The following is a 13,887-nucleotide window of genomic DNA, read 5'->3' on the forward strand; positions in this document are numbered from 1 at the left end:
ACTAAACACAGTAACATCCATTTTTATGATTTTTCCGGGAAACACATAATAAACCACAAAACATAAATTGAGCCATTCAGGTAAATCAAATCACAGCATAGAGAAGCACAGAAATCATATTCCTTTCATATTTACTTTAGAGAGAGATGTATTAAGAAATATTATTTATACATGCTAATCAACAATAAATATTTATTTAATAAATTCCACTGATAAAAAAGTATCATGTGGACAATTTTCATGTGAAATTTATGTGCGGAATGCTGAAATGGACTCAGCTGCAAGTACAGTAACGGTTATCTGGTCAGGTGATCTAACTCTGGTGTGCTATATGGACACAGTTTTGCACCAACAATCAACAGTCACTAATGTGCATGTACAAGTGCTGTCAGGTCTGTTAAGTTTTTTATATAATGAGCTTTGTCAGCATGGAGATGCTGGAGATGTTGGAGTTTATGATCACCAGTCACTCAAAATGCTGCTCTTAGAGTGGAAACCTACCTTCTCAAAATAAATAATCATGTTGAATACGATTGATAAAAATGATAGTACAAACTCTTTAGGAGCAAAGGGGAGAAGGTGGATTTGTGGCTCTCCGTGGTTACTTAGGGCCGGTTCCCTCCCTCTGCAGCCCACACTGAGGTCTTCCTCCGAGGCACTTGGTCTTTGGCATCTCTCGATCTGGTTTTAGATACGATTCTGATTCTGGTTTGTGTTCCATTCCTGGTTCCACTTCTGGTTCAGCTCATTCACGGTGGAGGCTTTAGAGTGGACCGAGAGCCGTCGCAGACCCAATGGGCTTGCTGGGTTTGGGGTGTGGCACAGGGTCATTAGTACCCTGCTGCATAGCCGCCCTTCCTAGGGTCTGATTGGGCAAAGAGCTGCCCCCCCTGCCGCACTACCGCCTGCACCACCGCCTGCACCACCGCCCCTGATGTAGCCACCTCTGTCACATGGTTCTTCAGCTCCAATCCAGCCAGCACACTCTGAAACACGCAAATACACTTTCTTACATTTGCACATACTGAATACACACACACACACGTTCATACGTTCATGCAAATACAGTCATAGACACACATGTATTTATACATACACACACACTTATACTAACACATAAACATTCACAAGCGGACATGTAAAGACAAATATACATGGAAAGGCAGACACACAGGCATACACACAGACAAACACACACACACACAGACAATCCTTAGGAAATTTCCCAGACCTGAGGAAAAAACTAGTCCCATTGAGGACTGTAAAAATCCCATTTACCACTGTCTTTCCATGTCAGCTGCCCACATCCCTTCTCCACCCCATTTGCAATGACTTCGTCGGCCTCTGAGTCAAATTCAAGTACTGCTATGACTTTATCAAATGAAAATTCTTAAATGTATTTATAAACGCACACGCACAAATCCACACCCACACATTCATTCGTACATACAGATGCACACGCGCCACCTAATTTATTTGCAAATGTGTACCATGATCACATGATAAATGTGGAAGCAGGCTACTGGTTCTAACTGAGGAAAAGGATAGTAAATAGCAGTGTACTGGTGGGTTATTCCTCCAGCAAGACACTCAGCAACGTGTCATTCATCGTGCCACATGTGCCTCTGCTGCAACAGCGTTTCCGTGCCCACCTCATCAAAGCCGCTCTCCACTACTGTTGTATTGGGGCTCAGCTGGTTGTGGATCCTGGGTTCGATCACTGCCTTCCTCAAGTCATAGTTGAAGAATAATGTGTTAAGAATGACCTGGGAAAGAAGTGACAGTTTTCACAGGAGGGCAAAGAGGAGGCAATGGGCAATATTGCATAGTCTTCCATAGGGATGTGAGATAGTGATGAAGGAGTGAGGCTTTATGAACCACAAAAGGGGTTCGGCTCACATGTGTAGTGACACACTGACTTGAACTAACCACAGTGTTTTTCTCTGGACAGTAAACTCTTCTCATTCCTTCAAACAAGTCATTGGTAGACAGCACAAGGTAGTTTAGCCCATCATGGGGTTCATGAAGCCGTACTCTCACATGACTTCCCGCTAATTTCAGTGGAGGACAGACACAGACAGGAAGTGGATAGGCATACCAAGGCGGTCGCCGTGGTGATCTTAGTCCCACCTGAGCCTCCCACCACCATTTTGACATTGTTGTTTTTGTCAAAGAGAATGGCAGGACACATGGAGGACAAGGGCCTTTTACCTGCAGGAACAAAGAGGAAATATGAGGTCTTCACTTCTCTGCTGTAACCAGGCACAATAGTCATTCAATCAGCCTCTGTCTGACTGTCTTACACAAGTCTAGTGATAACCATTCACTTGACTGAGATAAGTATGCGCTGACCGCTCATAATCACAGGGACAAGCGCTGCTTGCAATGCACTTGTCCTGTATGTAATGAAAAAGGACTACTACAATGTCAGTTGAGTGGGTGAACTCACTGCTTTTGATCGCTTGGCCATTGTGAAAACATTAGCTCATTTTAGAGTACGGCTGTCCCCAGCCATTTCCCCTCTCATACATTCAGATGAATGTCTGAATAGCCAAGGATTGGTGAAAGAGGAGACTTTCAGGAAATGTTTAATAAGGACATTTTACAAATACATACCATACAATCTTAGTGAGAGAAACCAAGAATTTGTATTATCAGTGCTGATGGTATCTAAAAGTATGATCTTACAAGATTAGAGAAACATTTTGACACGATGAAATTATCCTGAATAGTATGTTCATAGGTGTTATTAGAATGCAGAGCTGATCCAAACACTCTGTGTGTGGTGAGGCATAAAATCTCTGTGGTATTTTCTCAACAGAGAAGCGAAAGAAAAAGTATATTGATAAAATATATTTCATTCCAATTTCCCTTATCATTGCTGTACTGCAGACAATAACTGACATATGAAGCTTTCAATATACATTTAATCTTGCAGCAACCCATCTTTTACATTTTAAAAGAACATATTGCTCCTTGATGGAAGTGATTATGCAAATTGTTTTTATCAGTTGTGGTAATTCCCTCTCTGTCATCCCACAATGCAACTGCAACATGGTCGGAAGCCACAGCAATAATTAGAACATCATACACAGCAACAGCACAGATGCTTCCTGCTGTCCCTCTTTGCTATCATAGAACTGTTGATGGCCACATCATTCAATCTATTAGTTTATACCATACCATAATTTTGCCAGAAATATCCGTAACATTTCCATCTGAAAACTTTCTACAAGTCCCAAAGAATGCATCTAGATGTTAGGTTTTGCATTCATTTTCACTTCTTTTCTTCATCACAGATAGATGAAGTAGTATTGTATGACTTTAGATAATTCCAAAAAGCAAAGATGTTTGGGTTGTGGACAGGTGCGGGATTTGTAACAGGTCTCACCTGGGATGATGAAGTTGTTGGGTGAAGGGGGGACCCCAAACCCATTAGTGATATTGGGCAAGCTGAAGTCATCCATCTCGTTATTGAAGATGATGCCAGTCGACTGTGATCGGACTTTGGATCCAAAGCTGAGGGGGCAGGAGGAACACTTGATCACTGTCTCAATGCCCACTGAATGGGAGAGGCATCACATAGAGCTACTGTACTAGATCCGCACATAGGTTCATGAATGGACTCATACATAAGGGTGAGGTATCATGTCAGTGTAGATGTTCAAAGCAGCTTACATTATAAATAAAGTATGAGATTTTAATTTGGATACTGGATTTGTATATCCAGTATTACGGTCAATACTCTGTATTTACTGTTGGACCATTCTAGTAATAACAACAATAACAACCATAATGATGATGATGACAATAATGATGATGATTATTATGATTATTATTATTACTATTACAAATTACAGTTAAGAGGTGCTTAAGACTACAAAGATGCTGTACAAAGTAACACAAAGAAAATGAGACATACAGTAGCATGTATACATAGAAATATGTAGACTCATAACACAACAGGAGACAGGAGGAGACTGGCCAGATGTAGGAGGTGTTGAGATTCAACATTGATTATTCAACAGATAACCTGAAAAGGTAACTTTTGAGAAAAGACTTGAATACGTCAATGGAAGGAGAAGAAAGGGAAAGAGTGGGAAGGGCATTCTAGAGCTGTGGGGCAGCCCTGAAGAAAGCATGGTCACCGAGAGCACGGCGACATGATGATGGGGTGTAGACGAGGCCAGTGTTAGTAGACCTAAGGTGACTTGTGGGTTGGTAGAGAAGCAGGAGATCAGAGAGGTAGGTGGGGGCAAGACAGGACAAGTATTTATAGTAATGCTATTTCTGTGTTTGAGAGAGCTGTAATTACTCATTCTGACCTGTCAGCCTCATTTGCCCGTTCTTTTACACATAAGCAGCTGGGTCTAGTTTATATGGATGATGTGTTATTAGTGCAACTATCATTTCACCCTGACTACTAAGGCAATATCACCAGACCACACCCAATAATATCCACTGGGAGGGCTGTTCAAATCCAGTCTCTGATGAATACAATTCACCAGGATTTCCAGCTCTCCTTAAACACCAACACTCTCAGAACCAATGAGGGTGGCTACAATATGAGCGAAGACAATGATTGACTGAATCATTGAGATAAGGAGCACCTGGGGTCATTTTCTCAGAAGTGGTCTGTCATTTACTTTGGTTACTGTGTAATATATGAATGGAGTTCTCAGATGGCATCTCAGATGCCTTTTAAAGCGACTGAATGGCCTGCTGACACTGTGGCCTTCTGAGGGCTGGACTCAGTATCCAGTATTTCATGGGCTTTACAAAACAGCAGTAATGTCAGTGGACACTGGCATGTTCTGAATCTGTGGACTGTCTGATGTGAAAGATATTTTTAACACTGTTGTGTCTTTAACGGAACGAGAGAGATACAAGTCTGTCTATCTGGCAGTCTAATTCATCTCATGTACTCTCCACATTCTGTGGCAATCTGTAGCTGAGCATTTGCTCTGATCAGACACGTGGGGAGACGATCTGGTAGGTAGAGCATCTACCAAATGCACCCTACAGCCACAGGAGATCTGGGAGACTTAAAGCCTTGGTTACATCCCTCCACAGGGACTAGCTGATTCGAGGAGTCAGAACTAGGCAGAGCGGCTAACTTTATCCCGTCAGTGGTGAGATGTTGGTCTCCAAGTGTCATTGTGTATTTTACTCCATTCAGGCACTTTAAAAGGAGAAATCTGACACTATGGCTCCTCAGAACCTACCAGATCAGCCCCTGAGGACCTGATGGAGCTACCCATCAGAACCCGGCACCGTTACCCATTAGTACGCAGAGTCTGGTCCTTCTCTTACTAGTGGTTGATGGTGCTGGTTGCAGCCACTGCGCTCCCATCCTCCGCCACCACAGAGAGGTGTGCCGTCCCATGGTTTTCTGTGACGAAGAATTCTGGGTCATAGTAGCTGTTCGGGTGCGTGGTGTTGTCAGTGATCTTGCGGCGGATTTCTTCAGCGAAGTCTTCCGAGGTCATGTTGCGGATTAACTGAAGAGGAGAGAGGCATTGTTCTGACTAGTTTTAAAATAAAGGAGGGCTGATGTCATGGGTAGACAAATCCTACCCCAAATCACTGATCTGGAATAACCACCCACCTTTTACCAAACATGTTTAAGAAAAAGATGATCCTGGATCAGTATCAACCTTTCACCCATTGTGGTTGCAGTAAACATGAAGCGAGCTTAAAATGATCCTGGGTAGAACACACCTCTGTGATGTTGAGGTAGTGTGGGTCGCCCACCCGACTCCTCTGAGCGTAGGCGAAGCGGAAGGCCTCCACAATGCGGTGGTACGTCAGGATCTTCCTGTCTGAACTAGAGACACTCTCAGCACTGAAACCAAAACCTGAGGAGAGGAGAGTAGGAGGAGAAGGGACAGCTCAGGCATGTTCTGTAACAGTCTGCACAGAGCAGACAGACAATGCATCTGCTGATGGACTGGAACGCCTCAGAACATGGGATTGCAGCTTCTGACATTCATGCTGGCATCGCTCCTAGATGCCTTCTAGTGATTCGGCATGTTGAATCTTTGAAGGTAGTTATCTTTGGATATCTTTCTGGTCTGCAGCTCCCCAACACAAAGCATCTCTTTGACGAAAGAGAAGTGGTGCAATCATCTGTGGATACAGTCTTTGCGGTGTGTGGGAGAAAAGCGTGTGGAAGAGTTCACACTTTCACCTCAAAAATGACCATAAAATCTTGCATTGTTTTTGTCTCCGTTTTGTCTCTCATCACCTCACATCTCATCATGGTTGACATCATTTCATCATGACTGTGTCACATTCCTCACTGCTGCTGCAGCTCTGTAAATGGTCTGTCAATATGATCTATGATATATATGATTTATGATAATATGTAAGGCAGCTGCCCATGCTGGATCTTACCACCCAAGATGTTGAGAATGAGGCCAAGAACAGGGCCACTGGAGGGGGCATTGGGAACGCGCATGGTGTATCCCCCCACTCTGAGCTGCAGTGGGTGCTCATCCAACAGTGGGCGGTAGTCTCGTAGGTCCTCCAGTGTTACAATGCCCCCTAGAGAATAAGCAAAGAAACATAAAAACCATCAGATGCCTTCTCAGGAACCCAGATGGTATTATGGTAGTAATATGAGAGCAAGGATTAATAAGCCCAGTAATGAGGGATGTGTTTGAACAAATAAAAAAAAACTGAGCTCCACTGAAAACACTATGCTTGGTTTCAAATCATTACGTCACTGATAACATAATATTAAAGATTACAGTCACCTGCTTTCTTTATGTCATTTACAATGGTTTGTGCCATTATCCCATTGTAAAAGGCATCTGGTCCCTCTTGGGCTATCTGTTCATAAGTATTGGCCAGTTTGGGAAATTTAATGATGTCATTTTCCTTCAGAAGGTTTCCATTTAAGTCACAAAACACTTCCCTGAAAAAGAAACACAGAAAATAACAGTAAAAGAATGATCGCAACCTGGTTTGCATGGCTCTGTGTTCTTGCTACACTGGGCTATCTGTTACTCCACATTGTGGCTGTAAGCTTTCTGTGTCTAACAGTTGCGTACTCTCACCTTAATGCAGGATCACCCAGGATGGTGTTCTTGTTCCCTGAGATGGCGTTGGCCAGAGCTTTGCCAACTGGGAAACCCTGGCGTGCCAGCTGGATACTGGGCAGAAACAGCTCCTTCCATGGTAGCCTGCCGTGTCGCTTGTGCGCCAACTCATACCCGCGAATCTCTCCTGGGACAGCAATCGACAGCCCCCCTGTGAACCAGACAGATGCTATGAACAAGACTGCTCTGACCACATCAGGACTGTGCCAATGTGATAAAATCAGGAGTCAAACTTCGAGGCTGGAATTCTAAAACGGCAGTGTAACTTAGTGGCTAAGGAGCTGGACTTGTACCAAAGGTTGTCGTTTGGATTCCCCACTGGGGCACTGCTGGTGTACCCTTGGGCAAGGTTCTTAACCCCCAATTTCCTCAGTATCCAGCTGTATAAATGGATAATATTGTAAAAAAAAAAACTGTAACCCATGTAAGCCGCTCTGGGTAAGACCATCTGCTAAATGCCAATAATGTAATGTAATGTCATGTAAAACACACAGCCAGATGCCAAAAAGTTAGTGCTGGGCTTCCTCATAGCCCCCTGAGATTCAGGCAAGAACACACACACACACACACACACACACACACAATACAATAGCTTTATAGAGCACTTTAAACCCCAAACACTACCAGGTTGTTAATTGGTAATGGCCATAAATGGCCCTCAGATGAAGTCCTTACACTTCAGTATATTCCCTCACCAGATACAGGAACAGTCTGGCCTTGCTGTAAAATCACCTGCTGTAAATAGTGCTGTAAAAGGTACCATAAAAGACTATTTTTTCCCAACTACCCTCACACAGAGTTGACACATGATCACAGAGGTTAGATTATTGCTTGATTGCAGTTTTTAAGGGGTAGAGATGAAATTCACTTTTCAGAGAAGAATCATTGGCTGAAGTCCTTTACTGTGTAACCACAGGACTGGATGAGTAAGTCCTCTTTAGCTCTTTATCAGTCTATAAATGTATTTCCAGTTATGGTTAACCAATGTTATGTAACTGATTACATTATGATTACAGTTCATGCATTACCTTTGCGGGCAAGCTGGGTGTCATTGCCAAACATGTCTTGAGTTGCCAGCCTGGGTGCTGTCTCTCTAGCATCAATGGTTTCGACCTTTCCTAAAGGAATACGTTCAAAAATAGTCGTGAATGGTTTCTCCAACCAAAGAAGGGAGGTCTGGGGGGAATAGAGGTGGGGGTGTGTTGGAGTGAAGAGGTTGAGGTGGGGGTGTGTTGCAGTGAAGGGGGTGGGCCAGGGTTGTGCAGGAGCGTGGAGGGGTTAGAGCTGTTGGGGCTTTTAGGGGTTAGGGGCTGTCCCACCTGTAGAGGCATTGTAGATGGTGAGGAAGAGGCCACCTCCAATCCCCATGCTGTGAGCGTTCATGAGCCCCACGCACAGCAAGGCGGCAATAGAGGCATCCACTGCCGACCCACCCTGCTTCAGAATGTCCCTAAGGGTCAAACACATAAATATACACACTCACTGTACAGACACACTCAGATGTGAGGTAAACTGATTCTTCAACCTTCCTCTCAAAGTGGCGATGGATTACATGTAGGAATGCAGTGTTCCAGCTTTGCACATGCATCTCACACAGTGAACCACCTTCAAGTTCCTTCACACAAACTGAACAGAACTGGATGCAAATATGGAGACATGCTGAATTTTACAATGGGTGTAGCTCCCATATACTGTCAACCTCAGAATTTCATGATCCATTCAAAAGGCATTATTGTCCTCAGCAAAACAATATGAATCATTGTGTCACTGATAGCAAATGGTAGCTCCACTCACTATGAGGTTCATAAACTTACTCTCTTACTCTCTCATCAATACTACGTACTCACGTAATATGTGATATTGCTGTAGGCTTATATGGAAAAGAATGTAGCAAAAAAGAACCCTTAATAAATCATAAGTTACATGCATATATCTTTCCACAAAGACTATTAAACATGCTATTTAAGGCTAAGAACAAGAGTGACAAAAACTGTTTGTTTCATTATGCATTTGTTGATTTGTGTTTGTATGTAAGGCAATTGTAGTGAAAGCTGGGGTCTTGTTTTGATTAACAATACTAAATGTTCTCTGAAACCATTAGGAAGTCTTCCTCTGCTTTTATCTCTTCATAAATATATCAAAAGTTATAAATGTGTCTTCAGGATTAGTACATGAGCTATAAGTGGAAGTAGGTAAGTATTGCACATACAATAGTAGCTTTACAGTTATAATCAAGTCTCAGTGCCAACCACATCACCCAGATTCCTCAAGTGGAAAAACAAGTGACAATGCCAACAGCACCACCTACATACATCTACACCTACGTCTTTACCTAATGACTTGAAAGGAGAAGCAGTCCAGCAACTCCAGTACTTAGCAAGCACGTGTGAATGCGCGCGTGTGTGTGTGTGTGTGTGTGTGTGTGTGTGTGTGTGTGTATGTGTGCGGTCTCACCTCCCAATCTCAGAGCATGGTCCTGCATCTGCGGCCACGGCCGCCCTGGAGAAGGCATAATCTGATGGGGGCGTCTTGCCTACCCCATAAAACACACCAACGAAGATACACACTGTGGCAATGAGCAGCACCGCCAGACCAGCGACAATTGACTTCCGGACCATCTTCCTATACAAATACAGATACAAAAGAGTAGTGGCCAGACAACTACCTACCTAGGAAACATTAAATCATGCCTGCTGGCCAGACATGTCCTTCTTGCATCTTTACATAAAAACAATATCACACATTAGAGGACTTGCTAGCCATCCATATATGGCTTTTGTGTACCATGCACCGCTTTTGGTGGCTTTTTTCCCAAATAACAAGCTAAATGGCTAGTGGGCAATCCTGCCCTTCCAAGTCATGGTATACAGTTTTAGCTTCATTATTTACCTCACTGGGAGGATGCTGTAGTCACTGACAAGCTGACCAGCTAGGTGATGTAATGGTGACCATGAAACACTCATAGGGAAGCTAGCTAACTCTCTGGGATTCACCATGACATTATGACCACATAGGAATTTTTATATTCTGTCACTGTCACGTCACAATGATCATTTGTAAAAACTTTCCAAAATGTCTCAAAATGGATGGGTTCAGATTTAGTTGATAGGGTATAGTGTGTGAGAGTTAATCACAGACTCTTACTATCTGGAAAATGTACAATGGGGGTACAAGGTTCTGTTATTCTGGACCCAGTATTGTTTGATTTTCTTTCTCTCTCTCTCTCTCTCTCTCTCTATATATATATATATATATATATATATATATACATACATATATACAGTATATGCGTAAAACAACAGGCTCTTGTTTTGTTTTAGCTCTAGTTTTGCTCTCAGCTCTTGGGAGCAGCCTTGGGCATTGGGTAAGACGGGACGTACTGCGCTTGCACGTGCCAGCTGTGCAGACCACAGTCACTTGTTAGGCCTAACTGTGCAAAATTAATTAATTAATCAATTAATCAATATATATAAGGTAAATTCTGCCACCCTTACCTCTAACACATAGGTCACCACAGGCCAACACACACACAAACACACAATGGACACACGCACACACACATAGCCACACATTAGCAAATGTTCACATCCAGAGCAACTTACAAAGTAAGGATACAAAGTGCATCTAATAAAGTCGCAGGAACAGCAGAACATACGGGATGCAACTGACTACATCGGAACATGCGTCAGTCCCTCACACATGCAAGCACACTAACATGCAACTATCATACTAAAGATTCACATAACCACAGATGCTAAAATCTATGCTGGCAGAACAACGGTCGGGAGCTCGTTACATGAAACCTAATCCCCTACAATGTATCAAACATTCCCCTGAAAAACATTGAACCAACATCCACCTACAGTATTCCAGAGACTTCTCCCCCTGCGTGCTGAGGGGATTAGAGCGTGGGAAGCTGCACTACTGAGCTGGAGCGCTTGAAATGAAGTGTCGGAGAGAGGACATAGGAGAGCTGTGCTTAGTGTCCTTTAGTCAGGTGCAGATGCAAACCCCTGTTTTAGAACGCTGAAACGTTCTGAACATTTGAGCAACAAAAAAACCACAAACGGCTGCAGTGACATCCAGGCTAACGACTACCTGGTTTACCTGGCTAGCCGTCTGACGTGCCCATACCTGCAGGGACTTGACGTCAGCTGGCCACTGAGAGCTTGTGAGTCTTGATATGGAGAGCTCTTATGCTGTCAGCATTACAGATATGAAACATTAGCAGTGGCTGCACTGACAGCACTCTCGGACAGTCTGAGGAAAACCTTGCCTAAAAAGACACGGCACCTACTACAGGTAAAAAAAAAAAAAAATGTTGGCCAGAGACAACAGCTGAGACATCGCATTGCGCGCTAAACTCTCGCTCAGAGAAATAAACGAGGGTTTATCTCAACCTTAAGGTGCACTCTGAGGCAGATACCAAAGTTTAAAAAGTAAGATAAACACATTTCCTAATGACATCGCATTTGGTATACGGGAAGTCTGCATCCGTCTATTAGGTGCATTTGTGACACCTCTGACTTTAGTGGTTGGACAGATTAAAAACGTTCTTCGGTCTCATCTGAGTTATTCCTCTAGATCAGTGTACACTTGTTTGCACTTGCCTCACACACGCTGGGTACTTATTAGGGTGACGGCAGTATATTTGCTATGCGCTGCATGACGATGCATTTCTATGTGAATGTGCCCGATGCTGAGTCATCACTAAAAGGAAAATGTTTGCCTTGTGAATTCATGCTGTAATACATATGGCAGGTTGTCCCAAGATAAAATGGTGGTTATCACATGGGGATACTAACGCTTAGAAATGCATTCATGTACTATGAAGCATTTTACTGATAAAAGCAACATGCATGCTACATATAGGCCAATACACGCTGTATACAGCTGTATATATAATAATATATATATATAAACTCAGTATATTAACTCAAACAGAGCTAGTCTTAATCTCTGAGAATCATAAATTGCTTCAGAAACAGCTGGTGCATCAGCCATGTTGAAAAGCCTGAGCTACAGTCCTGTGCATAGAAAAAAAAAGGTTCAAACTCTCCGAAACTCATGAAGGCAAGCATCTTCCGTCACAGCTGTGTGCTCAGAATACAGAGAACAAAATGCATAATGAAGCGTAATTCCTTGCCATTCTGTTATCATGCCCTAGGTACTTTTGTTCCATACCTGGTCAAACAGCTGTGTACGTTTCACCTTGAAGACACAGGCTTCGTTCTTGGAGCAGCTTGGTGAAAAAGGTTCACTGTTGTGTGCTGTGTGCCTCTATTCCAGATAGTTAAAGAGCCCAGATCCGGACTGGAGTGGCTTACTATCTGGGATTCGCTGTAGCTCTCAATGTATAACGACTACAACTTCATTAAACTTTAACCCCATTCTGCATAAAATGACTGACTGCTGCTACTGCCTGTGATCAAAGGTGATTTGGGAACAGCAGAAAAATGAATGGGTGGGTGGCGGGTAAAGCTAACAGACCACAGCTGTGGGAGGTGAAACGGGAAGTCTATGGCAGAGTTACCCTAAACAATATGTCATATCCATACAGGATGGACAGGAAGTAGCACCCATTGGACCACAGCATCCAGATAACCTTGGAGTGGCAATCCAGAATTAATGAAACACAGGAGTAATAGTAGAAGTCTATATTTTTCACAGTAAGCAAGCTATGAATGAAGCTCTCTCAAAGGGGGATTTTGTTAACACTGCTTACACCACCTGGGGTTGTGTAGTTGCGAAAGTGTCATTGAATAATCATTCTCCATCCTGCTCTTAGCCATTAACAAGATACACATTCAGCAGTGTGGTAGAGAAAACTTACCTCTAGATTAGATGATCAGTCTGGTAACGCTTCATCTCCTCTTAGAAACCTTAGAAAAAGACTTTTGTTGGAGCTAAGCATTTTCTTTCCCACTTGTTTATCCTTTTTGGAAGGAAGGTTTCTCTGCCCAGTAAGAAGGACACCTGCGAACCAGAACCAGTTTTGAGCAGTTCTGTAGAACCAAAACAGGAAGATAAGAAAGAAGTCACATTGTGTATTTGTGTGCGTCATAAATCACATGGTAAATCATGTATGCTCCTGAAGGAAAACTCTATATAAGAAAATGTATCTAACAATATAGATACATCATAAAGATAATAAAGAGTTGACTGCATCACCTGTTTACCATGCACGTGTTGACGCTCCCCATGGGGGTACAAGGATCAGGCTTTACTCCTTTGAATTAGAACAACTGTTCTGCCTGAATTATTTCTTCAACACCCATTGTTAACCCCACAGTGCACCACAGCCCAGTAAACACCAGCTATAGGATAGGTGCATCTCTACTAATATCATCTGAGCAACCCATAGGCACCTCTCAAGTCACTAGAGGTTGCTAATGAGCAGTAAAACAAGGGGACCCCGGTCAATTTAACCCACTCTTTCCAGGCAAAAGCCTGCCTTGACTCTCTGTCATTGTCAATTAATGACACAGCCCAGCTACACTTACAAAATCCTGGGCTGTACTGCTAAGCCTGTGCCCAGAAAGAGCCATTCAGGAGCCTTGGTCAAGGCAGCTTTAAAGATGAATTTAGACACTTCTCTCCAATGATTAAATGCTACAGTAGCAATACGGACAGCTTGTAGGATATTTAAATTTGCCTATTCATAAAATAGCTTTGCAAGAACCCTAAGGTGATTGTTTGAACTACTTTGAAGGATAAAATAAGCCATAGTACATTTAGAGGCACCTTTACCCACTGGAGCACATGTAACAATGCAAGTTTGCAC

General features: G+C 43.0%; 1 protein-coding gene across 1 annotated transcript; it reads right to left on the reverse strand.

Moving 5' to 3' along the window:
- Positions 1-593: 593 nt before the first annotated feature.
- On the reverse strand, positions 594-12,459 carry LOC118778219 (glutathione hydrolase 1 proenzyme-like). Its single transcript, XM_036529640.1, has 13 exons — positions 12,288-12,459; positions 9,558-9,725; positions 8,423-8,553; positions 8,132-8,221; positions 7,062-7,254; positions 6,759-6,919; positions 6,397-6,546; positions 5,722-5,858; positions 5,314-5,501; positions 3,392-3,519; positions 2,099-2,211; positions 1,653-1,766; positions 594-986 (listed from the first exon to the last, which is right to left on the reverse strand). Exons 2-13 carry the CDS (start codon positions 9,719-9,721, stop codon positions 831-833), a joined length of 1,725 nt encoding a protein of 574 aa, XP_036385533.1. The 5' UTR covers positions 9,722-9,725; positions 12,288-12,459; the 3' UTR covers positions 594-830.
- Between the last annotated feature and the right edge of the window lie 1,428 nt (positions 12,460-13,887).

Source organism: Megalops cyprinoides, chromosome 5 (assembly GCF_013368585.1).
Source record: "Megalops cyprinoides isolate fMegCyp1 chromosome 5, fMegCyp1.pri, whole genome shotgun sequence".
In the NCBI taxonomy this organism is placed as follows: Eukaryota; Metazoa; Chordata; class Actinopteri; order Elopiformes; family Megalopidae; genus Megalops; species Megalops cyprinoides.

What these genes read in the sequence shown, in the direction of transcription:
- LOC118778219 (XM_036529640.1), bottom strand. Translation starts at nt 9,721, where the DNA reads ATGGTCCGGAAGTCAATTGTCGCTGGTCTGGCGGTGCTGCTCATTGCC. An exon ending in CATTCTCAACATCTTGGGTG is followed by an intron (nt 5,859 to 6,396) that starts GTAAGATCCAGC and finishes TCCTCTCCTCAG; the next exon opens with GTTTTGGTTTCAGTGCTGAG. An exon ending in TCACCACGGCGACCGCCTTG is followed by an intron (nt 1,767 to 2,098) that starts GTATGCCTATCC and finishes CTTCTTTCCCAG; the next exon opens with GTCATTCTTAACACATTATT.